At 37.9% G+C, this 27,501-nt stretch overlaps 1 protein-coding gene and 1 long non-coding RNA gene across 9 annotated transcripts in view; one reads left to right on the forward strand and one right to left on the reverse strand.

Annotated features, from left to right (window-relative positions):
- fry (microtubule binding protein furry) overlaps positions 1-27,501 on the reverse strand; it is a 177,739-nt gene that overhangs the window by 7,765 nt on the left and 142,473 nt on the right. For 6 of the 8 annotated variants that reach the window (XM_028171001.2, XM_089732008.1, XM_089732003.1 and 3 more), the window contains 23 exons: positions 24,366-24,486; positions 23,375-23,673; positions 22,847-23,013; positions 22,474-22,569; positions 21,370-21,561; positions 20,007-20,173; positions 18,531-18,786; positions 17,840-17,971; positions 16,914-17,017; positions 15,198-15,401; positions 14,430-14,627; positions 13,694-13,873; positions 12,686-12,814; positions 12,097-12,231; positions 11,055-11,199; positions 10,359-10,498; positions 10,000-10,074; positions 8,291-8,464; positions 7,417-7,554; positions 6,277-6,442; positions 5,532-5,674; positions 4,026-4,256; positions 2,633-2,767 (listed from right to left, as the gene is read on the reverse strand). In XM_028171001.2, coding sequence (XP_028026802.2) covers positions 2,633-2,767; positions 4,026-4,256; positions 5,532-5,674; positions 6,277-6,442; positions 7,417-7,554; positions 8,291-8,464; positions 10,000-10,074; positions 10,359-10,498; positions 11,055-11,199; positions 12,097-12,231; positions 12,686-12,814; positions 13,694-13,873; positions 14,430-14,627; positions 15,198-15,401; positions 16,914-17,017; positions 17,840-17,971; positions 18,531-18,786; positions 20,007-20,173; positions 21,370-21,561; positions 22,474-22,569; positions 22,847-23,013; positions 23,375-23,673; positions 24,366-24,486 — 3,727 coding nt within the window. The remainder of the gene's footprint in view (positions 1-2,632; positions 2,768-4,025; positions 4,257-5,531; positions 5,675-6,276; positions 6,443-7,416; positions 7,555-8,290; positions 8,465-9,999; positions 10,075-10,358; positions 10,499-11,054; positions 11,200-12,096; positions 12,232-12,685; positions 12,815-13,693; positions 13,874-14,429; positions 14,628-15,197; positions 15,402-16,913; positions 17,018-17,839; positions 17,972-18,530; positions 18,787-20,006; positions 20,174-21,369; positions 21,562-22,473; positions 22,570-22,846; positions 23,014-23,374; positions 23,674-24,365; positions 24,487-27,501) is intronic. The other 2 variants (XM_089732027.1, XM_089732013.1) reach the window with 1 other exon arrangement.
- Positions 348-7,538, forward strand: LOC149503638 (uncharacterized). Its single transcript, XR_016324030.1, has 3 exons — positions 348-918; positions 2,645-2,809; positions 7,419-7,538. It is a non-coding gene; the product is annotated as an uncharacterized LOC149503638 (long non-coding RNA).

Below are 27,501 nucleotides of genomic sequence, written 5' to 3' on the forward strand. Positions count from 1 at the left end.
GTTTGGACGTTGGTTGTTGAGCGACAGGAGGTTTTAGTCAGTTCGACTCAGACATGCTCCGCCCTTTATCCCCAGTGGAGGGCGGAAGTCCGGCGATTTCCTCCTGACCAAAAACCTTCATTGATTTATAGTTAGAAGTAAATGTATATTTAATAGGCATTTTCCAAAAAAATACTCTTAATCTAAGAAGGTGAATTAAGGCATGAAAGCTTAGAATTTTTTTATAAATCATATATTACACAATCGCAGTAATGTACTGGGAGTGGATTTTTTTTATTTTTAATAACAACGATTTAAAATATTTTTTAAACCAAAAAAAAAGGATAACTTATTCGATTTCAGTTTGAAAAATCAAACAATATATGTACAAAGACTAGGTAATATTTTAATGAAAACAATTTATAATCGAACAAAGGAAACAGCAGGATGCAATTTAAAAGCTTGACAAGACACGCATCGCCGCGGAGTCGGGTCAACGACCTGAAATCTAGACTGCAGTAAATCAATAGCGGGAGTCTAGAACGATCGGCCACCATCCTCACACTCCTTGACACTTGCGAGCCAACTGATTGGACGGTGGAAGATCTGGTGATGTCCCGATCTAGGTCGCGACCCCCGCTCGCTGACCTGGTTGCGGCCCTGGGAGTCCGCGAGTGTCCGCGCGTGCCTATCGGGCTAGGCGTTACGTAATACATAATTATAAAACCGAACGGTTCATTAGATGACGCAGGCTCAAGTTTAACCATAAAACTGTTTTAATCCTAATAAATAACTATAAAAAATGTACAACATAAATACACTCGTCTATCAACTAAGTTATTTGCAACAGAGTTTATTGTTTATTTTTGATTCGTAGAAGTGTGAATTAAACCTGCATCTTACAAATATCTTCATTATCAAGAACCGTCGTGGAGGCAGGTATAATGTCTCTCTTCCTTCTTCCTCTCAGGAGGCGTCGGAGTCCGACATAACCCGGTCCGTTACCCCCTCGACCGGGTATCCGTAAATGGATTCCCCAGCGTTAAAAAAAAAAAAAAAGAAGGTATAATGTCTCTTTGAAAATGTATGTTTATAAAATGTTATTTTACTCTGATCTAATTGAAATATTCAACGTCATCAAGCTACGTAGGGGATTGCAACACTTTGTTTGTTCTGTAATGAATAAAAGATTCATTTTTTTTATAGTTCTTGTAGGCAGACGGGCAAACAGCCCACCGGATAGTTAGTGGTTACCGTCGTCCATGGACTTCAGCAATGCCAGGGGCTGAGCCAAGTCGCTGCCTACCGTGCGTGCCTATGAAATGGTATATTTGCCGCCCTCACTTAAGGTTTAGTAGTTTTCTCAAATATGAATACTACCGCTCATCTTGTAACTTAAGAACTTAATTCCTATTGATCGCTATTAAAGCTATCCTTTACAAAATTTCATTTTGACACACTTAGAAGTCGTAGTGGCCTAAAGTATAAGACGCCCAGTGCATTCGTATCTAGCGATTCAACGGCGTTCCACTCTCGCAGGCGGGTACCATTTTTTCTAATGAAATACGTACTTAACAAATATTCACGATTGATTTCCACGGTGAAGGAATAACATCGTGTAAGTAATAAAAATCAAAATCCGAAAAATTATAGTTAGCGTTATTACTGGTGGTTGAGTAAGCACGGATAGGTACCACCACCCTGCCTATTTCTGCCGTGAAGCAGTAATGCGTTTCAGCTTGAAAGGTAGGGTAGCCGTTGTAACTATACTGAGACCTTAGAACTCATGTCTCGAGGTGGGTGGCGCATTTACGTCGTAGGTGTCTATGGGCTCCGGTAACCACTAACACCAGGTGGGCCGTGAACTCGCCAACCCATTTAAGCAATAAAAAAAAACACAAACATAAGGAAAGACAGAAATACATTATTTTTTACATGAAGCATACAATATACAACTAAAGTTTGCGTTGGAAAATTATAATGATATTTTGAATATATGAGTCTTTTTGTATTTTATCGTTTAACATTGGGGCCAGTTGTTGTTCAAAAGCGCACTTTCTATATGGGAAATATTACATTGTGCCCGCGTGTAAAATTGCCAAACACGCTGGAGGAAATGTCCAACTTTTGTCCCGCGGTGCACATACAATTTTTACTCCTACCAAGCCGAAAGTTCGTGGAGTACCGAGCTGGGGTCCAGGGGCGCGGCCCCGGTGGGGTCCAGGGGCGAAACCCTGGCCGGGGTAGGCGGGGCAGAGGACCCCCGTACTCATAAATAAAAAAATTTAACTGTTTTTTTATTTTTAAATAAATTACTACTAATTGAATAAGAACTGTCTGAGGAACTCATCTTTGTTTAATACTTCAATATTAAATTTTATTGCCTTTTGTTTATTTCACTTTTACACTAAACAAACTAACAATATTGCAAATTACCCGAGCACAACAATGGCGGAGAATTTTAGGTGCGTGAGAGCAGACGTAGACACTAACGCGCATGCGCACTTGTCAGTACCCAGGGAGGACAAGTTACACTTTCTTCCCTGTACAGCGGGAGGAAAACCGAACTTTCGGCGTCGGTAGGAGAAAAATAATAATTAAGAAGTCATTAAAATACATGTTTATGATAAGAAATGATAAGTTACAAACTCACTCCATTGTCCAGAGAGGCGTGGTAGACGGCAACAATGATCTTGTTGTTGGTCTCCAGCAGCAGCAGGAGTTGGAACACCAGCTTGTAGAGGCATCGGCCCATCTCCTCACTCGAACTCCTCGGCAGCTCCAGCGTCTGGTGCCAATCAACAATACTAATAACATTGAATAGAAACGAGTACGTAGCTCACCCAGTTGTTAATGGTTCCGGAGCCTAATAGCATTGTGACGGTAGTCACCACAGAACACTTTTTTTAAGGGATTTTATGACCTGGTAACTAAGACCTTTAGGTCATGTCTTATTTTAATTTATATTCTTATTTTTATGAAAAATGATAATATGAAGAGAAATGAAATGAATGTGATTAATATGAAACATGGCATGAAATAAAGTGAAATGAAATGAAATGAGATGAAATGATATGGGATGAAATATAATCTTAGTAAAATGGTGGTCATTTACTGGGACTTTTTGGAAGATCCCGAGAAGTTACGTTCAGCGGCTTTGTTTGATTTTCCCACATTTGTGCACCTTCACAGATACTAAACAGTTAATAAGCCACCACTGTTAGATGTTTAAACCTGAAGAAACACTAAATAGACAAAATAAAACAAATCACACATCACTTCTCACGTTCCCGCAAAAAAGTCTCACAGAACACAAGATATTTGACAGATGCCTGAATCTCGCTAACGATATTTCCAAGTTAAGGTCACATATATGTATACAACTTCCTAACAATAACAATAGGACCGTCGGTCTACCGAGCAATATTACCAGCTCAGTGGAAGATCTTCCCTTCCTCGTATAGTTCGTATACCTCCATAGCATAATATGTGACACAAGAGAGTTTTTCTGATAGGAGGGTTTTGAGTTTACGTTATTTGGAATATCTAAAGTGACGAGTATTTTTAGTTTATTTATATATACAGTCACAAAGCTAGACGTGAATGTACCGAAGGTTTTATCCTTTAGGCCATGACGACTCCATGTTTATTTGTATGTTATTCAGTTAATTTTCTTACAATTTTGATGGTTATTGAATAGATTTTGTATTATTAATATCTATTATTTAGTATCACTTTATTTTTCAAATGTTGTTATGACATTTGAAAAATAAAGTGATAAAAGGGAGGGAAAATGTAATTGTAATAACATTAAACGAATCTAAGTCTCGGAGTTTTGAGCTTATGAATGAATTTCAATAAATCGACGATTACTATCAACGGATACTTAAATTTTTGTTATGACGTAACGATAGTGATTATATCATAGACAGACAGAGATAGAAAGAGAGAGACAGAGAAATAGAGAGAAAAAAGATAGGAAAAAAGAGAGAGAAAAAGAGAGAGGGGGAATACATTAGAGTAGAATATTAAGATGCGGGACTGACCTCGAGAGCGTGTTCCCGTCTATCGAAATAAGTTTCGAGATGCTCGTTGATCTCTAGGGAAGCGTAGCGCACGACGTCTCTGATCCTCGCGCAGTCCGCGGCGCCGGGGCCCACCCAGATGAGCGGGGGCTCTTCGGCGCTCAGCCTCTCCAGTACAGCGAACAGCTCCGCCGAGCCGATGCTCGTGTAGGGCGTGTCCGAGCACAGGGAGATCGTCTTCGATGTTACTTCCTGTTACAGTTTTATTTGCAAGTTCACTCATCACTTTTTTTCTCAATCTAATCGTTGGTAGCCTAAGATACTATTCCAGCTACGCCCGGCCGTGTAGGTGAGCTCACGGAGTCAACCTGAGAGAGTTGCTAACACTGACCCTAGCAAGAGCAGTGCTTCGCAGAATCTACCACCGGATCGGAAGCGCGACCCACTGAGAAGATCCGGCGAGAAACTCAGTGGGCTGTGTCTATGGGCTAGTTTGCTCGTCAAACTCGTAGACTCCGACGACATCTATTTAACGAGGCAATCTATTATTTAATCATTTTGTTGTTTCGAAAATTATACTCAATCATCAATTATACTCAATCAAATTTGGTTTTTAATACGCTTTTATTAGCTTCATACATATATTGGTGTGTAACGGAATCTTTGAACATGATTTTGACCCCCTTCAAAACGTCGAGTAACTCGAAATTTAGCATAATTATTAAGGACCGATGACAATTCAATATTTTAAACAGTTTGATCCGTTATCCGTACTAGGATAACCAGGATAAGCATTTTTTGTTTTCCTGAGACCCGGAGTGTCTGCGTCAAGACTAAGAAGGGAAACTACCAGGCACGCCGATCACCTATTTCTCGGATAAGTCACCACTTCTGATTCAGACGAAATTTTTTAAAAATTGAAAAAAATGTTTAAAAATTGTAATCAATTCAAAAATGAAAAATAAATAATATTTAAAAAAAAAACAAGAAAATGCCGCTTTGTAGAACATCTAAATAAATAAAAAATCGGTTGTTTGTAAAGTCGGTTTACTGACGATAGTTGAACCTGACAACGTCATAAGAAAATACTAATGGAATGGTTTCATTTTTCAATTATCGCAATTATCGTTGCTATAAACAATTGACACCACATTCACTTTTCACTGAACTTCATACTTGACGAAAACATGTAAATGTATTATTGCATAGCAGCTGTCCACGCGGATGCATCGCTCACTCAAGTAGGAGAGAGACAGATGTCGAACGCTGCCGAACGCGGAGGCCGATTGTGCCTCTTTATCGCCTGTTGCGCGCTCTCGCTTTCACTTCGAGTCTTAAATGGAACGCCTCAGAGCGAGGTAACGCCGCATGAGTCATGTTTTTTCGTGCGTGTAGCCGGCTCCATCGAATAATAAGACGTTGTCACGTCAAAAATAGAAAACTATTATTTTTAAAGATTTGTCATAAAGTTTAGTTTCGATTAGGAAGGGATAGGGATGTGGTATGTATCGTTCATTGGCTGATGACCTTGAGCACGGTGTGCAGGCGGTGTATGAGGGCGAGGGGCTGCATGTGTGCGGAGTGGCGCACGAGGGCGGCCACGGAGGCGCGCCACGCGTCGCGCATCACCGGGCCCGCGCCCGGCACCGGGGTCACGTCGCCGCGGTCGCCTGCCAACAAACACCACAGCGCGTCACATAACCTACTACTCAATACTATTTAAATCTTTTCAAATATCAGTCTTTTTTATTGCTTTGACGTGTGGACGAGCTCACGGCCTAATCGGTATTAAGTGTTTACCGGAGCCCGTAGACATCTACAACGTAAATGCCACCACCCACCTTGAGACATTAGTTTTAAGGTCTACTTCGCGACAGAAACAGGCAGGGTGGTGGTGGTACTCACCCGTGCGAACTCACAAGAGGTCCTACCACCCGTAGTTACGTAAATCATAATCTTGCGGGTTTGATTTTTATTTTTATTATACGATGTTATTCCTTCAGCGTGGAAGTCAATCGTGAACATTTGTTGAGTACGTATTCCATTAGAAAAATTAGTACTCGCCTCTGGGATTCGAACCCCGTTGCATCGCTAAATACGAATGCACCGGACGTGTTATGCTTTAGGCCACGACGACTTCAACACCGTTACCCAAATATTTGATACTAGACATTTTAATAGATTAGAAAAGTTCGCGTGCCGCGACGATTCTCATAATATGAAACAAGTGCCTCTAATATATCAACTACAAATGTGTGAATAATTTATTAACCTAAATACACTCTACCGTCAGGATCTCCGCTGGAGGCGCTTGAGAACGAATGTGTTCTAGGCCTCAGTGATATGTCGTGTTGCGTCGCCATGTCCGCCTCGCTCCTCACGTGGGTGGCCCCCTCCTCCCACCCTGCTTCCTCATCGGACGAGTCATCATGGCCAGCCTAATTGACAATATACAAAAACACAGATTAAATTAATTGATTATTATCCTTGATGCATTTATCAGTCAAATATTGGAAAAATAAATTAAACTCAGAGCAATTAGTCTATACTAATATTATAAAGAGGAAAGATTTGTTTGTTTGTATTGAATAGGCTCCGAAACTACTGAGCCGATTTGAAAAATTCTTTCACTGTTTGTAAGCTACACTATCTACGAGTAACATAGGCTATAATGGTTTTTGAAAAAAATTCGAGGTCCTTACTAAAACACCAATAATGTAATGTAACCCAAGGTGTAAAAAAATTACCGAAAATATTCTTTATATTGCGTGCCCTGCGAAAACGATTGAGGATAGAATAAAATAATGTACTACGACTTTGTAGAACACATTATTATTTACAAAAAAAATGTAAGCCGTCACGGGACGCCTGGCAGAGGTGAAACATCGACATTATTTTATAAAAGTAATATGCAGAAAAGAACAGATTGTGATAGGAACTAAATATGTCATAGTGATAAAATAAAATATTACGAAAAAATAATTTGTTTTCAAGTAAAACACAGGTTATGTGTAGTAAGCAACACTGTATACACTACGGAGTATACACTATAGGTATCCGAGCTCAGTGTAGCGAGAGAGATGGCTTAACGCCGGATCGAGTGGGAGAGAATCGCACAGTCGATTGCGCAGTCGACTGTATATATATACCATCATATTGCGTGGCGACGCGTCGCCATGGCATGCGTCGCCACGCCAGAAATCGGTTTTACGTGCGGCTAAAGATGTTTCACATCAAAAGTGTCGCGATAACATGTCTAACTATTATAGTTATGCCGCAATAAGTGTTCTTTTATTTAAAAAAATAAAACGTCTAATATCGTTGAAATTTTTGTTAAGGACCCGAGCAGAGCCGGAGCGGGCCGCTAGTGGTACATAATAAAAGAAAAGAAAAAACATGTTGTTAATCATACAGGTTTGGTGATCTGCTGGAGTTCAGGAGGTCTCGGCTGCTGCGGTGGAGGACTCCTCTCAGGGATTTGGACTTCATCTCGCTCTTCGCTTAGTGGCCTCCGACGGACACCCCAGTTGAAATTATCTGAGCTTTCACCCTAAATAGAGATGATGTCACTTAATCAAGCAGCTATTTTAATTTAATTTCAATCAACATAATATTATTACTTTCTAATTATAACTTCTATGAAATCAAACATAATAATTTTTATTAGAATTTTTTTCGAAGTCGTCGTGGCCTAACGGATAAGACGTCCGATGCATTCGTGTTGAAGCGATGCACCGGTGTTCGAATCCCGCAGGCGGGTACCAATTTTTCTAATGAAATACGTACTCAACAAATGTTCACGATTGACTTCCACGGTGAAGGAATAACATCGTGTAATAAAAATGAAACCCGCAAAATTATAATTTGCGTAATTACTGGTGGTAGGATCTCTTATGAGTCCGCACGGGTAGGTACCACCGCCCCGCCTATTTCTGCCGTGAAGCAGTAATGCGTTTCGGTTTGAAGGGTGGGGCAGCCGTTGTGACTATACTGAGACCTTAGAACTATATCTCAAGGTGTGTGGCGCATTTACGTTGTAGATGTCTATGGGCTCCAGTAACCACTTAACATCAGGTGGGCTGTGAGCTCGTCCACACATCTAAGCAATAAAAAAAAAAAAAAAAAAAAAAAACACACAAAATAACTCTACAAAAATAATTTATCTACACTTTTCAGAAAATTGTAACAAAATTAATTAATTATTTTCTAAGCAAAAAAAGATATATTTCTAACAATTTATTGAATATAACAGATATCATAAATATGATTAATCGCAGACAACAAACCTCTATACTCTCGCTTTCATATTCGAGAAAATCAAAATCCTTGAAGACACCAAAATGATCAGTGGGGGGAGCTCCACCTGAGGGCTCATTTCCAGGAGTACCAGACACCTCCTCAAGCGATGACGCCATAGAAGATTCCCGCTCTAACAACTCCGAGCTTTGACTGAATATCACCTGACAAGTTAATCAATTATAATTAAAAAAATAAAATATATTCGTCTCTTTGAACTATCAAAGGTCACTTTGTCGAGATTTAAATAGTTCAATTAATCAATTTACTATATTAAATGCGAGTAAAATAATATATAGTTTTATTTTTAAATAAAGTTGAGAAGTTTTTCTATACCAAAGAATCAGTGCCTTGAATGTGTGTACATTTGGTGTAAACTTGTTGCTGTAAATTTGACTTCAATTAGCGTCTTTGTGTACGAATGATGTGACAAGTAACATACAAGAGTGACGTTGGGTGCAGTTTCTCTTTATTATTGAAATAAATTAGTATGTGTATTTAATTAGCTTACACATTATGTTTTAATATAATGAATACATTTAACAAGTTCAATATTTGATTTTAAATGTAAATTAATTTTTATTTTAAATTACATTGATTTATGACAAGACCACAATCTACCATTGTATTTTCGCTTAATTAGAAACAAATCATGAAAACCCTATTATGTTCTTTCTACACAATAGTAAAGAAACTCGTGACTTGTTTTATATTATGCTTTTAACAGTAAATTAATGTGGTAATTTATTAAATTCTTTTATTTTTGCATTCCATTTTTTTAACTAATTTTGAAATTATTTTTTATAAATAAAAATGAAATATTACTAAATAAAATTAAAGGAACCGTTTTTTTTTAGTTTTAAATTCATTTATAAATACTATAATCACTTTTCTAAATATATATAGCATGTGGATTAATTTAGTAAAGTTATAAAAATCGAGAAATATATACATATATAGTGTCTATGTCGTAAAGTAGACCTTAAACTATAAGTTTGTTATTGTGAAAAGCACACAAGCCACTTAGTATGACTGGTGGGTGAGTGAGGTGAGTGGGCTTAAATACATCAAGTTCTGGGTACAGTGAGGTTTCAAGTACACTTGTATGCATGTAGTTTTACTGTTCCTTGAGTTTTAGAATTTAATTGGAAATGCCTTGAAGAATTTTAATTTTTATTTAAAATCACGATTATCTCTATAATACTAGTTGTATTAGTTTTCAAATACTTTTTAAATATAGAAATATAAAGCAGAAGTTTGTAAAACAATTTACAAAAATTTGTGATTAAAATTTATCGATATTAATATACAATGTAAGATAGTCAAGGCAGAAAACTACCCGATTAGGGGTTCCTTGGTAATAGGAATAGCAATATCCAAGAATTTATTGTTTAAAATTTAGTTTTTTTTTAATTCAAATTCGTGACTTTTTTGTTAATGTTTTAAAAAGACCAAATCCAATAGAATTCCATAACGTTGAACAGTGCGAGCGAGCCTGAGCGTGCCGTGAAAGCATTTGTTTTTACATATGTTTTATGCTTGTTACCTTAGAACATAAAGTGGTTATTAAATCATCCTATATGCAGCGATGGATAGAAACCATTATATTATTGTAATGTATCTATACACATATTGTATATTATATAAGAATGTATAAACGTGTTTGAATATGGTACGTTTTGTATGTGTGAATACTTACAGAAGGACTCTTGGGCAGACCCACGCGTTGTCCGCATGTCGTTAGCAAGTTCACCAGGCATTCACGAACACGACTCTGCAACAATATGTTGATGACAGTTTTAAATAAATATCGGTGGCAAACAACACACAATTTATTTTCTCAATTTTAATATATTAAAAAATGGAATTCAAAGGAAGACTAGAAATATTTTGAAGATTTTTTTATCAAACACTGAGAATATAAAAATATATACATATTATTTTAGCTCAAAATGTGTCTTCAACTTACTCATTAATTCAAAACTACATCTAATCGTCTTTTCACAAATGAGACAAGTTTTGTATGTTTTATAAACAACATATAGATTTGTATGATACCTGAGACATCCAAGGTCTCTTCCAGCCGGAGAGCAGAGCGTCGGCCGGTGATAATGACAGCGACAGCGACCGTCGCGGTGACGTGCTGGTCTCGGGACCGACCACGGTGGACGCGCAGCCCGAACGCGATGCTGACGAGCCTGGACAGCGAAAATATCATATTAGAATGAAGTGTTTATGTACATGAGTAAACAATAAACATACAGAGACAAAGATTCAAACAACCGCGCCACGGTAGGTCCATCACTACAAGTATTAGATTTAGAATTTACCATTTCATTATGAGGTATATTTTTTTTTTAAAAACAAAAATTCCAAAAAGGAACTATTTAGTGTAAGCAATTTGTAAAAAAATATACATACATAAAAATCTAACAAACGCTTTGTGTATTTATTTTAATCCTCCTGTGCCAACCCTATCAGAATAGGTAACAATTTTGCTTGCTCTTTAGAAGCTTGGTCTCTGTACGTTTATTTACTCATGTAGTTTAAGTACATTTTGTTCCAGCAATAGTATAGTAATCGGATAGAACGATGGTTTGACTGTGCATTTTCGATATTCATCAAGTGATCTGCCGAACTTGGATCGCTGCCTGCGATCGAAGAAAAAAATAATTTTTTTTGGAATTCACATTAACTATTTATTCAAAAACTATGCCTTTTTATAGCTTCAAAACAGTATAATGAATGTTTTACCTTTGTCGGGGGTAGCGCTGGATGCATTTGATAGAGAGCTGGGTCCGGTGGCTGGTTGACTGCCGGCCTTCGGTAGGTACTTCCTGCCGATCACGGGCGTTTGGGACAGATCGAATGTGAAATCCATGGTTCGTCCCGGTAGCTCCTGGAACGTAAGATAACTTGTATTTTTTTTTGTCAAATTATAATCTAATATATAAAATTCTCGGGTCATGGAGTGCGTGATTGAACTCCTCCGAAACGGCTCGACTAATTTTCGTGAATCTTAGCGTGCATATCGGTCAGGGTTGAGAATCAAACAACATCTATTTTTCATCCCCATAAATGTTAAGGGTGTTCCACCTCTAAATTTTTTTTTTTTAGACAATTTTTTTGTTTTTATTTTTTATGATACAGCATACAAAAATACATACAACCCTAAATTCTCACCCCTCTACGATCAACCCTTATTTTTTATTTGATAATTAAAAACTTTAATTTTTTTGGCAAGACTTTTATTTTTATTTTGTCATGAATTAAAATAAAAAATCTGATGTTACTCTCAATTTTTCATTCCTCTATGATCTACCCCTATTTTTTATTTTTTTATTATAAACTTTATTTTTTTTGGCAAGACTTTTTTTAATTTTGTTATGACTTAAAATAAAAAAAAAATCATATTACTCTCAATTTTCACTCTTATACGATCAACCCCTATTTTTCCATCCCGATTTTTATTTTTTATATTCTATGCACAGATCCGCTGTCTCGCTTCCCCATTATTCAAAATATATGTATACTGTATTCATACAGTTGGATATAAACAGTCCTTATAAAACTCAATCGAGGCTCTCACCTCATAACCCAAGGTGGGTGAGACATCTACGTTGTTGATGTCTATGGGCTCCAACACCAAGCGAGCCGTGAGCTTGCCCACCCAATTAAGTGATAATAATAAAATACTACTAGTACTGTAATAGGTGTAATAGGGTCGTATTTTCGTATATTATGTATACATATGTATGCGTATAGACCTTACAATAGTGAGGTCGATATTATGTACCTTCTTCCCGTGTATCTCGGCGTCGAGCAGCGAGGACGCGGTGCTCTCCCAGGACGGCGGCACCACCAGCGTGGAGCAACGGGTCACAACCAACTTCAATATCTTCATCGCCTCCCTGTAGTTGTTTCCTTCTTGCTGTAATCAAATAATTACACATCACTAGTGGTCCTCCGGTAGTCGGAATTCGATTATAATTAATTGAAATTATAAGTTTGAACATTATTATACTTCTATAATCACAGATTTCGCCAAGATTCAAAATATAGACAAAATTATATTAAAGACAAACAATATTAATCTATTCACAATTTGACCACATAAAAAATAACAAAAGTCTCATTTGTAGTTATAGTCGTAGTGTCAAATACATGGTACTGTGTGTAATATTTTTTTATAGATTTAATATATTTTTTACATTTACATTATACAACGGTTGTCCCACCCTTCAAACCGTAGCACATTACTGCTTCACGGCAGAAATAGGCGGGGTGGTGGTATCTACCCGTGACAGGACGTCCTACCACCGTATATTCCGTATTCAACTCGCTCGTCCATCTACGCAGCAGAACTAATAATGATGCGATCTTACATCAATAAACTTAGCGACGGCTCGCAGCAGGTCCGTGTTGACCGGCTGAGCTGGCGCCGCGTTCAGATCCACGTAGTACAGCATGCAGTGCAGGATCGAGAGCACCGGTAGCTGCAGGCTGGTCGAACCCTGCGCGTGGAACGTTTAACAATCAAGCGATATAAGTAGACGCTTCCTATTCAGTATCGAGAACTCATATACTGGTAATCATTACGAGTCAAACTGCCTTTTACAATAAATAATTGCTTGTTATCAGAGCTATGGAATACTTGTACTTGTTCAATCGTCACGAAACTTTGCTATTGTTTATTTTTCTGGTGACAAAATAAAGTCAGTTTTCTATTGAGCTGGAATAATGATAAACGTAAAAAGTAGCTAATGAAGCCCTAAAATGTACCCACTGAGTTTCTCGCCAGATCTTCTCAGTGGGTTACAGTTCCGATCCTGTGGTACATTCTGCGAAACACTGCTCTTGCTAGGGCCAGAGTTAGCAATTTCACTCAGGTTGAGCCCGTGAGCTTACCTACCGGTCCACGTGAAGTTGGAATAGCCTTAGGTTACCAACGATTAGGTAAGAAAATAAAACCTAACCTAAAATGTTTACATCTTGACTCATCGAGTTTAAACTCATTAAGTTACTCTCAATAAGTTCTATGAAAAATACGACCGTTTTTAAAACAATTTTAATTACAACTTTGGTTTGTTTTGTTATAATTTAATATTAAATATATTTACATCTAAATGGGAAAAAGTAAAGCAATAAAGTATGATTTTCTAAACTGTTGACGAGTTTCATAATAATGTTATGTCTATTTTGTGAGAAAAAGTATTTATTGTTATTTAAAAAAGAATACTAATTTATATTATTATAGAATGTAATACATAAAGCTAATCTAAGCTTTCATTATTATCGCATTTTCATCAATAGGTATAAACCAGTTAATTTATAGAAAAGTAAATAAAGAGTGTGTCACTGAATTAATGTTTAAATTAAAGTAACAAACTAACCTTTTCGAGTACTTCCACTAGAAAGGCCAGCATCTGCAGCGAGAGATGAGAATATGTGTCCCACAGATATTTGACGACACACTTGGTCCACTGGAAGCTCTCCTTGCTGAAGGTGCGACGCGAGTATAGAGTCATCACCGTTCCCAAGTTCTCTAGTTTCTTACTCTTCTCTGATGTAAACTGTGAGTTACATCGCGGTGATAAATATGAGTTGTTCATATAATTTTTTTAGTAGCTAATTGAAAGTATTATCAGTATGAGAAATATCAATATTAGTTCATCTTTAACATTAATTTTTTGTGATTTTATTTTTATAGATTACCATGTTAATCAAAGCAATTTTTTTTTATCATACATCCATCTTTCATTTTTAGTAAGGTCCATCTTTGATGCATGATAGGGTGAATGACCTTATCGTCCTACTGGTAATGAATAATTGTTCAAGTCTTCAAATGTCACACTAAGTATGTTGTTATCCACTTTGAGACTTGAGGTCAAAGTAATGTCATTGTATTGTATGAAGGCTTTAAAAATGAACGAATGATAATTTCGCGACAGAAATAAGCAGAAAGATGGTTTCCATTTGTATGGGCTTTCAATGCACTCTACATGCAGGTAGCAAATTGAAATGTATAAATTAGGTTATTAAATTAAAATTTCTTAATTAAAAGTGTTCAGATACAGGGTGTTCTAATTTGTAATCTGTGATCAATCTGTTATTGTATTGGATAGATACCTGTGCTATATGACAGGCCGCTCTGACACACAGCTGATTGGCGTCTTCATAGTGCAGCAACATGTACGGCAGGAGAGCTACTACCGTCATCGGGAAGGCCACAGATTGTGTGGGATCGATGACGGGTAGCTCCAGCAGTGGGATCATATCAGCCAGTACTCCGACCACCGGCTCGTACGTGTTGGGATGAGTGCAGCCCTGCTCACGAAACAAAGCATTAGATATTGTGTCAAAATCTTAATACTTTTCATAATCGTTTTCGTGCTCAATAAACGTGCATAAACTTAAGGTATGAACCTCGTACCGACACTCACACTTTACGATCATTTTATTTTGAAAATTTGAAGTGAAACTTCTAATGCGACTTCCATCAAGTTTGCGTTAAACGTTCAAAGCTCCTGGGGAGGGGGGATAGAAAGAGACAAGAGCGAGAGTGAATACGCGGCACTCGAACGCACGCGCGTAATAGGTATAGCTGTTACAGGCCAGCGCGAGAGTTAGCAACGAGTAGCGTCCAATATTTTAATTAAGTATTTAAATATATATATATATATATATATTTATTATTCTATCTATAATTTAAAATATATATAATATAGATGTTGAAGATGTCGCATCTCTTATACACAGCATTCCCTATTACAAGAGCAGTCTGATTTAAGGATGAACAATGATGATAAACCACAATACTATACATCGAAAAAGAAGTTTCACTTCATTCATGTGCGCCAAGTTGCACGCGCACCGTTTTTTTATTTAAACACATACCTTCAGAAGCAGGGCATGCAGCGATGGGGATGTGTGAGCTTGAGTGCGATCAAGCCTCTCTCTAGCGTCGGGTCTATCTAACGGCAACCTGCACATGACTCTGGACAGCAGCCTGACTCCTAGCAAGAACTCGTGTTCATAGTCGCTCTCCAACAGGGAGGCTCCGACCCAGAATAATGTCGCGAGGATCGTCAATTTATCATCCTACAAATTGAGATTAATATTAATTTCATATTTTTTGAAACAATAAATTCTATATTCTATAGAATCAATCTATCTAAGAAAAAATATTTTTTTCTTTATGATAAATTAATTTAGATTTATAGATATACATAGTTGTTGCAAAGTACGACTGCGCGCCGTCCTTATTTGTGTGCATGACCAATCTGTATACAGTAGATTGGGGGAATTAATCTACAGTGGTTTTTACGGATGTTCCTTTATAACTACTGAAACATGCATCCGATTTACTTGAAACTTGGTATTCATGCAGAAAATACACGTACTTAATGGATAGGCTAATAATATTCATATGAGTGTTGGACAGGGAGTCCAACACTCATATAAATATTAGCCTATCGCCAATTGCAGGGGCGTTAATTATGAGAATCTTTGTGGGGGTGAGAAATAATAATGTTCATTTTAAATGTCCAGCGAAGCGGATGAGTACAGCTAGTAGAGACTAAAGATAGAATAGGGAAAATTTTGGGATATCACCATACTTTTGTTGAATTGTTAGATTTAACTTTGTTGAACTGTTGAAAATTACTTTTATTTAGTGTTAAAGAATATTAAATAGTTTAATTTGTCATCAAGGTTTTGTAACTCATTAAAGACATTAAAAAGTTAATTACCTTCAGTTAGGCACCTAACTAACAACTAAATAGTGCCAGCCCTATTGAAAAACTCTATTGTCCCCATACGTAACCTGATTCACCCCAAAGTCAAGGTGACTCCGGTTAAGCTAGTTTTTTTCAGTTTTTGTGTCGTGTATAAAACATTTAAGCCTCCGGAACCATTTTAATCTCAATTTTATTGGTATTATTATCCTAAGAAAAAACATTGAAAATTTGTGTTGAATATGAAGAGTCCCAATTAGCTCCAATCTACGATACGCGTCAATTTAGGCTATATGTAGCTAATATAGCTGCTGACCAGTGACCGCTCTGTCGCGGACACATACTAACAAAAATATGTATTTACGATAACAACTATAAATAAAATCCATGCGCGCTCGTACTTTGCAACAACTATACGTCAATACGTGACCGAATCAAGAAATTCTGTAACGAAAATAAAACCTAACACCCCTCACTCCGCCTACCACGTAGCTCGCGTTCAACACATTCACACGTTGCGTTTGTATAGTGTTTGTGAATAAGCGCGCGGCGTGACGTCGCACTGCATGCGCATTATGAAAAGTCTGCCCATCTCTCTCTCGCGCGGTATAGCTTATGAGTGTGAAGGGGACAGTTAATGTTTTGCTTTTGTTAATGTTTATAAATATAGCGTGTTCTTATTTTATTAGTGTTTCATTATGAAATTATTATTGTCTAATTATAATTGCATAAGTTGATAAAAAAATGCTATGCAATAGCTTTATCACGGCAGTCCCCGAGTGTCACAAGGGGTTTATTTTTTAATTTCTCTTAGTGTTAACCTCTCATACAACCGATTTGTGATGACAATGAATAGTGCAGAATCCATTCAACAGACCTGGGTGGCGGTGTCGCCGAGCAGCTTCAGTGACTGCGCTGATCTCGACCGGCACAGGTTGGAGCAGGCGCCTTTACCGGCCTCCGGACACACGCGGCCGCGTTCTGACGACAAACATCGTTACAAGAATAATTATCGATACACTAACATTTCTTGTACAATAAAGTGATAATATTATAAAGAGGAAAGATTTTGTTTGTTGGTTTGTATTGAATAGGTTCTGAAACTACTGAACCGATTGGAAAAATTCTTTCAATGTTTGGAAGCTACACTATTCCCGAGTGACATAGGTTATATTCTTATTTTTTTTTAAATTAGGGATCTTTACTAAAAGTCCAAGAATGTAACCCAAGGTGTAAAAAAATTACCTAAAATATTCTTTACATCGCGTGCCCTGCCAAAACTATTGATTATAGAATAAAATAATGTACTACGACTTTGTAGAACACATTATTATTTACAAAAAGTTTCGCGACAGTATATGTCTAACTATTATAGTTATGTCGCAACAAGTTTTCTTTTATTTAAAAAAAAAAACAACGTCAAATATCGTTGAAATTTTTGTTAAAGAGCCAAGCGGAGCCGGAGCGGGCCGCTAGTTTACAATAAAGTGATTTTACGAAGCAATTAATTCGTCGATGTGGGCGAATGACGGGAATTTTCATTGAAAAAAAAATGCCACTTAAATCGGTTTGTTTTGCGCATCATATTCTGCAAAGATTCTTTTTTTTTTATTGCCCCTGTAGACAGACGAGCATACGGCCCACCTGATGGTGAGTGGTTCGGTGATGGAGAGTCGGCCATGGACATCAGCAATGCCAGGGACAGAGCCAAGCCGCTGCCTACCGCAAACCAAGCCGCTGGCTACCTAGAAAAGTCTTTAATTTCTCACTGCATAGAAGCATAGCTGGGTAAAACAATATTACCGTGCTGCTTGTCAGATCCGGAAGCCTGCACGTTGCTCTTCCTGATGCAGTAGGACACGGAGTAGCTCGTGCTCCTCGTGTGATTGTTCACGCACCCCACGCACACGCCGGGAGAACGCTTGCCCGGTATCACTACGAAAATACACACTTATTCACTCTCAATCTAAGATTCACTTTCGAGTGCTTCACTATGAAAAATATATTTAAAAGGAAAACGATAGATATCTTTGAAAACAATAACACAAATATTCGTAATGACTATTTGTAAATCCTATCAATTATTATTGTCTTAATATTATTATATTACAACAGGTTCAACAAAATCTATGGGTGAAAAGCTATTTAGCATAAGCGCAATTTTTGTAACTTTACAGGAGAGCCATTTAAAGTTTAATATTTGGATAAAATATCATAACAAAAAAGCTTCTTCAACTATTTCAATTATGTCAGGTTCAATTAAAAACATCGAACTGTTGATGCGAATACCAAATAAAACGCACCTTTAATTACAAAGATAAATGTCGCTTACTAAGCGAAATGTCGCTTAAACCAAATAGCCTTTCAAATCCCTCGATATTACAATGTAAGCGTTTACACTTTAAAATTTCTATTGCTACGTCATTTCTTTAAATCAGTTTAATTTGATGTTTTTCATTCATATTCCCGTAAAATGTTACGTCTATAAACTGACCTGCAGGGTACGTAGCGCCGTTAGGTTGCTGTCCCTCCTTATTATTCAAATTTGGCGTCGATTTGAATATATCTCTCATGTAGTCCAGGGGCCTAAAGTTTGACTCGAGCGAATCAACAGCCGCCTCCAGAGTGAGAAGGAGTTCCGTGACGTAGCCCTGCATATCTTCTCCCTGCTCGGCAACAGTCTCCACCAGACGAGAGAGAATGTCAGAGACCATTCGGCCTGTCATCGCTACACCGATGAACCGGAACACCTGTTGAAATAATTCATCGTCAACATTGTTCAAAATTATATGACATAAGATGATTTAAGAAATATTATTCGACATCAACGACTATATCAGAATACGGTCAATTCTTAACATAATTCATCAAGAAGAATGTATCATAGCGTTGATATCTTTGTAATAAAGTTATTATGTAGTTCATCGGCCTGCCCCGCATGGGAGGGGTGGCGCCGTGTCCTCGTCGCAAAAGTAGGAAACGACTTGTCGTTGCCGAGTGTTGTGGCATCGATGCTCGGCGACGACGAGTCGTGGAAGGCGATGCTCGACTTCTGCGAGTGCACCATCTCGCAGAAGGAGGCGGCTGGGCGCGTGAGAGACGCGCAAGCCCGCCGCCGTCGAGCGGGGGCCAGGGAGGCGGATATCGCCCAAGCCCTGGCCCTCTAAGTGTTTCGGGTCCCCTTTACACGTCGGTCTGGGGACCGGCAAAGGGGGCCTAAGAAGACGACGTGCAAGCTGCTCTGCACGCGTTTTACGCAAGAGCATCCGGGTGATGGAAGGCCGGCTATCCTCGACCCACGCTGGTTCTGGTCCAGCGGGGTATTCCGTAGGATAGCTCACTCTAACCGGCGCCATCTAGGCGGGCTTCGGATAGCCTGCCGACTGAGAGGGCTGGTGGTCGTGGCGCCGACGACCGCCGGTCCGGCGTTCCGAGGGGGAGGGTGATGGGAGAGATGTGCTCCGCACTAAACGCTTCACTTTCCCCCCTTTGCCTCTTCATGAGTTCTGTCTCATGCGAGGTTTGGACGTTGGTTGTTGAGCGACAGGAGGTTTTAGTCAGTTCGACTCTGACATGCCCCGCCCTCTATCCCCAGTGGAGGGCGGAAGTCCGGCGATTTCCTACTGACCAAAAAAAAAAAAAAATGTAGTTCATCGGGTAATATGTTTTAAATTATATTAAATAATTAAAATAACAATAATTTCAATTATAAAATAAATTAATTTAAATTAAATTATAAATTTAAATATATATGTAATTCTATTGCATGTGTGTATTAACAGCTGGATCGAATCGAATGATTTTCTGTATATGTATTCATTCATCCATTTCATTCATTTTATGTACACAGGACAACGTCTATCGGATCCACTGGTACATATTAAATCACAAATTACATTTAAAAAAAATACAATTAAATTACAATACAGTGTAATCGTTATTATTGTTGTATAGTTGAGTAGGTAGGTACCTGCAGGGATCGTCCTGCGTAGTGTCGCGACGGACAGGACAGGCCGAGTTGCAGGGCGGTCTGCGCCCAGCGCTCCGACACCAGCGCGTGCGGCAGGGACTCGCGGAACACTCGCAGCACGTGCCCCACCAGGGTCTGCATCTGTTGACAGCTCCGGAGTGTCCATACTGTGCCAACGAAAACAAAAAAAAACAATTTATTTTTATCGTTTCTTTCTTTCTATTCGATCGGTCCCTCACTGCTGAGGATCGTGACTCCGTCCGATTCCGTCAACTAGCTGTCTCCATCGATCCCGTTTTGTAACTTGGTGGAGTGCGTCGCTGACAGGTACCCTCAGTTCCTCCGCTATTTGGACCGACCATCGTTTGGGACTTCTACCCCTAGGCCTTTTCCCCTCTATTTTACTAGTCACCACAAGGCGTTCCAAATTACTGGTATTCCTGCGTGCAACATGACCAAAATACCGCAATATTCTTTGTAGGCAGGTTGTGGATAGATCGTTTCTTTATGATAATATTATTGCCATTTTAACGTAAACTTAATGGTCCCCTGGTAGTCGAATTTCGACTATAATTAATTGAAATTATAAGTTTGTACACTATTATGATTCTATTTTCAAATACTATTATACTTTTATAATCACAAATTTCGCCAAAACTACACTATAAACAAATATTAATAGAGACAAACAATATTAATTAATCTTTTTTAAATCTCATTTTAATTTATATTCTTATTGTTATGAAAAATAATAATATGGAGTGCAATGAAATGAAGATGATTAATTTGAGACATTAATCAACTGGAATGAAATTAAATGGGATGAAATATAATCTCAGTAAAGTGGTGGTCATTTACTAAGATTTTTTCAGTGGACTTTTTGGAGGATCCCGAGAAGTTACGTCCGGCGGCTTTGTTTCATTTTCCCACATTTGTGCACTTTCACAGATTAAACAGTTAATAAACCACCATTATTACACATTTAAACTCGAAGAAACACTAAATAGACAAAATAAAACAAATCACACAACTTCACTCCTCGCGTTCCCGCCAAAAAGTCCTTTTCTTTTCTATTAATTAATCTATTCTCAATTCGACCACAGACTATAAGCAATAAGAAAAGTTTGACAATAAACAAATAGTATGCATGCGTGTGTGTGTCAAATACATGATAGTGTGCGTAATGTTTTTTTTTTATTGATTTAATGTATTTTTTATGCATAATTAAAAAAATACTAACATTCTGCACTCCTCTATATTCTCTATAAGTGTGAGAAGTTTCAGGCTCCTCCGTCCGCGCAGTTTTCGTAAAATTGAGTACAAAATGTTTGCTTAGCGTATTAATACATAGATATAATTTCACCTTTAGCGGTAATGTCCTCATACTGCCAGAGCGGCATGTGGGTGGGTCGATTCGCCAAGAAGTGCACCAATGACTTGATGACATCAGCGATCGGCATCTCGGCTGGCTCCGGCTCGGGGTGTTCCGGGATCGGGTCCGCGTCCGCCTCTCCGGTTATGATCACCGGGAGAGACGGGAAGTTGTCGGTTTCACCTGCTCGCGAATTAAAGCTTACGTTAAGGTAAGGTACGAACGAGACGATAACATTTTATTATAATTACTAAATTAAAATTACGATTAATAGCTATGAAAATGCTAAAAGAATGTGTTCCAAATGTTTTTTTTGGAACGAAGTTCCTTATGGGACGATGCGGAGGGGTACCTAATCAGGAAAAAACATCCGTAACGTAAGATTTTTATTATTTATCTATAGTCTTAGTATGATGGCTATACATTGTCTAATGTGTAGTTCTACGTGATGACGGTTATTATTATTATTCATATAAATAGCTGTTTCTTTGTATATTATCATTATATATTTTTTATAAATCATTGTGAATAAAATAAAGTTGATAACTTTGTAAAGTAGTTTTTTTTATTTTTATCAATAAAAAATCATAATAAAAATGTATATCCGAATAATTATTTTCTTTATACCTCGAACAGAACTTTAAGGAACTTCGTTCCTATCCGGTGTTCCACGACACCAAACATCTTTTTTTATAATTTATTCACAAATTTTTTTAAAGTAGTTTAAACACACTTCTAAAAATGCAAATAGTCAAAATGTTAATGAGCCTTCTTGTTGGTACAACTGATTAATTACGAACGTTTAGCATTGCGATAGTGGCACATAAAAATACTATTCCTTACCCGCACTTTTATTGATCTTTTCTCAAATCTCCTGTATTATAATAATTAAAAATTAACTGACACCTTTTTTACGCCTTACTCATTCAATTGCGTTCATACATCTTTTTTTTCTCTGTCATTATCTTTTCCTTTTCTTACCGTTTTCTCTCACTCTGATCTTAACGCTCCATTTCACGCTCTTTTCATACGTTTCGTTCTTACCAATGTTACATACATATATTAATGTAGGTAGTCGTTAAATACGAATGTTACCTTCGGGTGTGGTTTGAGGGTCTGAGCTGAGGGACCGGACGTGCGACCTCGGCGAGTGCGCGCATTGGGGCTGCTTATCAAACGATGCATCAGGCTCTGAAACAATTTCAACAATATGTCAATAGTACTTCAGCCAAAATTATACGAACAAGGTGTACTTTCCTAAATATCTTCGATCGATTCTTTATGGAAAGTCAACAAACTCTTGTACAACAACTATTGGAAACAACAAAAGTATTGTGAGATCCCAGATTTGTCCCTATTCCTCCAATCTACTGTATGGAAGGAGAAAACGTGTTGCGCTGACCCCACGTGACCGGGAAAAGGGCAGGAAAATAATGATAATGATGAATATGTTAGGCAAAGTACACACCAGTGAAGTTGTGTTGGACAATTGGCAGCGTAGGCGGAGTACCGAGCCCCAGTTGAGCGGACCGGCTCGCCAGCAGCGTCTTCGCTACCGTCAGGTGGTCGTGGTGGGCGGCCACCGCCACCAGCAAGTTCAGTAGCAGCTGCCGGCAGTGCTGGTGAACTATCCACCTGCAACAAGATCGCGCACGTAAGCCCTGCAGAGGAAAACGTTGTTTAGGGCTGCGAATGTTCCGTCCGTTGATATATCACTTCTGTGACTAGTGTAGTTCAAACAGCACACACACTGTTACACAGCTAATTTGTTTGTTGGCTCTGCGTATAAAAATCAACTACGTCTGATGATGTGTGTGATTAAAATTTAAATAACATAACCAATTCGTTAGAAAAACCCAATGTAATTTATTTGAAATTTTATAAAAATACATTTTCTTTTTTTAGAAATAATAATTAAAAAGGGGTATTCAAATTTTAGATATTTCTCGGTTGTTTTAAAGAAAATGGTACACAAATGTTGGAAAAAACATGTTACCTTGTGTGGTCCATCCCGAGGAACACTATGTGTAGCATCAGCGGAACATGAATAGACCAGTCTATCTCGACTCCGTCGAGGACGACGTCACAGAGCAGCATGACCGCCACGTTGCACCGGTGGAAGCCGGAGATTGGTTGGTTGCTGTCCGGCAAGTACTCGGTGAGGAGAGCAAAGAAGCCGCCGTACTCCGGCATCGGGAGGGGTCGCGGCTGGGGCACGTCCACGCGCGCCTCCTGGGGCGTCGAAGGAGCGCTGACCTGAAGGGGCGTAGCGCTTAAATCCGGACCGAAGCCAGTCTGGTGAATGTAGTAATTTAATAATGAACAATGGTATGGTACTGTTAAAGAAATTACAGACATCATTGTTTGAGTAAAAACATTCCCAAATCACTGTACAAAAAATATATATTTCTTTTATTTATTCATTCGGACAGCACGTAAAATCTACTGGATCTGGTCAGACTTAAAAAATGATGTATATTGCTGAAAATATAGTGAAAATTTGGTAGGCAACGGCTTGGCTCTGCCCCTGGCATTGCTGACGTCCATGAGCGACGGTGATTACTTACCATCAGGTGGGCCGTATGCTCGTCTGCCTACAAGGGCAATTAAAAAAAAAGATAATATATGTACTACTGTACTATCATCAGGTGGGTCGTATGCTCGTCTGCCTATAAATGCAATATTTTATTTTCTAAAGACACAATTATTTTACTGGGGGTAGGACCACTTGTGCGTCCGCGCGGGTGGGTACCACCACCCTACCTATTTCTGCCGTGAAGCAGTAATGCGTTTCGGTTTGAAGGCCAGCCGTTGTAACTATACTGAGACCTTAGAACTTATATCTCAAGGTGGGTGGCGCATTTACGTTGTAGATGTCTATGGGCTCCAGTAACCACTTAACACCAGGTGGGCTGTGAGCTCGTCCACCCATCTAAGCAATAAAAAAAAAAGGCAATGGGTCATCATCAGTACAGTGGAATACGTACTGGGGTGGCGTCACCATCAGAGGGCGGCGGAACGTCTTCCAGGGCGGGCGGCGTTGAGCACGGCGGGTTTGACGACCGCTTGTCCTGTCTCGGGTTGGGCGTGTCCGGTGCCTTAGCTCCACTATTAATACACACAATATTCATTTATGATTTCAGTCTGTATGTAAGCATTAGTCCACAAGGTTGCTGAACCAATTCGAGTGAGGTTTTCAGTACATAACTTATTAAAATATTTTTAGGTTTGTTAAAAACTTTGTATTATAGATATGTATATGTTTATCGAATTTAACGCGACCTTTAAATGAGTCTGACCTTTCATTTACTGCTCTGCACTACATCTTCATCTTAAAATGCACAATATGAATATCAGTTGATTACTGTACTACGTATTTAATATACTAGGGGTCGCCCATAATTACTTGAATTATGAGTTCTATTGTCTATTATGGTTCTATTGTCACATTTATATAATCATCATTTCTATATTAATTAAAGTTCTATAATCACAGATTTTGCCAAGGTTACAATATAAACAAATAACATTAAAGGCAAAAAATATTAATCTATTCTCAATTTGACCACAGACTTTAACAATAAATGAAAAAGTATCATAAATGCGTGTGTGTGTCAAATGCATGGTAGTGTGTGTAATGTTTATAGGATATTTTTATGAATAACTTTAAAGAAATATTAGCATTCTGCATTCCTTCTCTATATACTCTTTCCTCCTCCCTGAGTCGCATTCCTCATGTCTGAGGGTCGTGAACATCTCCTTCCATATTCTCTATAAGTATAAGGAAATTTAATACTCCTCTGTCCGCGCAATTTTCGCAAATAGGGATACAAAGTTTTTGCTTTACGTATTAATATATAGATGTACAATTATTAACAAGCACGGCCCTGTCAAACAGTGATGTTCGTTTGTCACTGTACATTTCGATCGTCAATTAAGGGTTCGTGTTTCCACACGTCGTCGCGTGACAAATATGTACTATTGGGAAAATCCGAGCCGTGTAGGCAGGCTTTGTTTATTGGAAAGCTCAATATAACGAGAGTATAACGGAAGCTGTAGGCATTTTCTTTTTTAAAGTATCGAATTTAAATACAGATAATAAACTGCGGAAAGAGTTTTAGTATAAGCATGCTAAATGAGAGAGTTAGTAGTGTCAATGTGTTGGAGGTTAAATCCTATTATTGTTTAAGATGGCGCGAAAATACCGTGTTTAAAACATATCTGAAATATAAAGTAAATAAAAAATACATAGCTTGTAGCTCCTAATAGACTTAACATTTTATTATTAGTGAAATTCGGGTATATAAGTTTATACAATGATTTTGTACAGGAAAATGCTCTTGGAAATTTCAGGAAATCCAATTTCACGGAAACGCCTTCGGTATAATAATATATACATATAAAACTTTATTCCGGCAGTCTATTGACGTCGTTGCATGGTTTCGTTTGAAGCCACAGACATTTTGAACGTTAAAGGACATTTAAAGAGTGTAAAATTGAAATAATCACTATGTAAGCAAAAATAACGTTTTGAAACCTAGTCTTTGATGAGAGAGAAGTTTTTGGGACCGCCTCCGGTATACGATACCTCCGAAGGAGCTCTGCTAAGCAACGCAAATTAATTCGATAATGCCCAGGCATTTCCAACTTAGCTGAGAATAATCCCATAAACATTCAAGTACACTCTAAAACTCGATAATTAATGAGATGAAATACACAATTTGGGCTGAAATAGCGTCCTCTTATGTAATTCTATTTTCGACCTTTCACGTTTACAAGTCCACTTGAAACGTCTACAAGGGAAAAATATGTATTTGGATAAATGTTTAATGAAGAAGGTGCGAGATTGCACCAGTACTTATTGCAGTCCTGCTATTCTAGTCACATTCTCATATTTGTTTCAGTAATTGGTTCCGAAAATAAATCTTTTATTAATATGTAGCATAAGTTTAGACAGTGAGTTATCAATAATTGGGCTCTAAACACGTCATTAAGGATCCTCCCGATCCATTAACGATGCTTTTAGGTACCTCAAGCACCGGTCATCGTCCTCGCCGAACTCGTCAGTTGCGACGAAGGGCTTGACGAGTAAATTAACCCAAAAGACACAGCCCACTGAGTTGAACTTCTAAATCAGCAAGTAAACGTGGGACGGGCTATTGAGTGGAGTCGAGTGAGTGAGTTCCTGCTGCTACAGAGTACCAACGGTGGATTTGTAGAAATTCCTTTACCAATATAGTGATAGAACCTTCTTTTAAGTTATATAGGTTTTCAAGTATATATTTATTTTTGAGTTTATCTTTAATTTGTCTGTCTTATTTGTCAAACCAGTCACACGATTTTTTATAAAAGTTATAGTGAGAAGAGACGTCTCAGCTTTATGTGTTTCCTGGACATCACATATAGACGTTTTTTCCTAAGCTTACTAATATAAGACACTAAGAATATAGAAATTATTATTAATACTAGTGGTGCCCCGGTAGTCGAAATTTGACTATAACTAATTGAAATTATAAGTTTCTATAGTAATAAAATCCTATTGTCAAAATCTATAATCACATATTTCGGCAAGACTATTTAAGGAGAAACAATATTTAATCTATTCTCAATTTAACTACAGATTATAAGCAATCAGAAAAGTTTGACAATAAACATATTGTATTTATTATACTTGACACACACACGCGTGCGTGTTGTCAAGTACATGGTAGTGTGTGTAATGTTTTTTTTATTGATTTAATATATTTTATATGCATTATTTAAAAAAAAAAAATTAACATTATGAGCTTCTTCTCTCTATTCTCTATAGTGTGGGAAATTTCATTCTGCTCCGTCCGCGCAATTTTCGTAAAAAGGGGTACAAAGTTTTTGATTCACGTATTAATATATAGATAATATATGTACATATATAGCGTCGGTAATATACTAATACACTAATAGACGTAGTCAGTAATAGATATATTAGTGACTCCTCAGTCTTCAAATTACTTGTCGTTGTTTCTCTGTAACTTTACGAGTCCGAACAAGAAATCCCATTGGCGATACTTTAAGTAAATTCGTTGTCAGATGTTTTTGTTCATTATCAAATTCGCAATACACACTAGATATGATCTAACTAAAAAC

Source organism: Bombyx mandarina, chromosome 01 (genome assembly GCF_030267445.1).
Source record: "Bombyx mandarina strain Sakado chromosome 01, ASM3026744v2".
Taxonomy (NCBI): domain Eukaryota; kingdom Metazoa; phylum Arthropoda; class Insecta; order Lepidoptera; family Bombycidae; genus Bombyx; species Bombyx mandarina.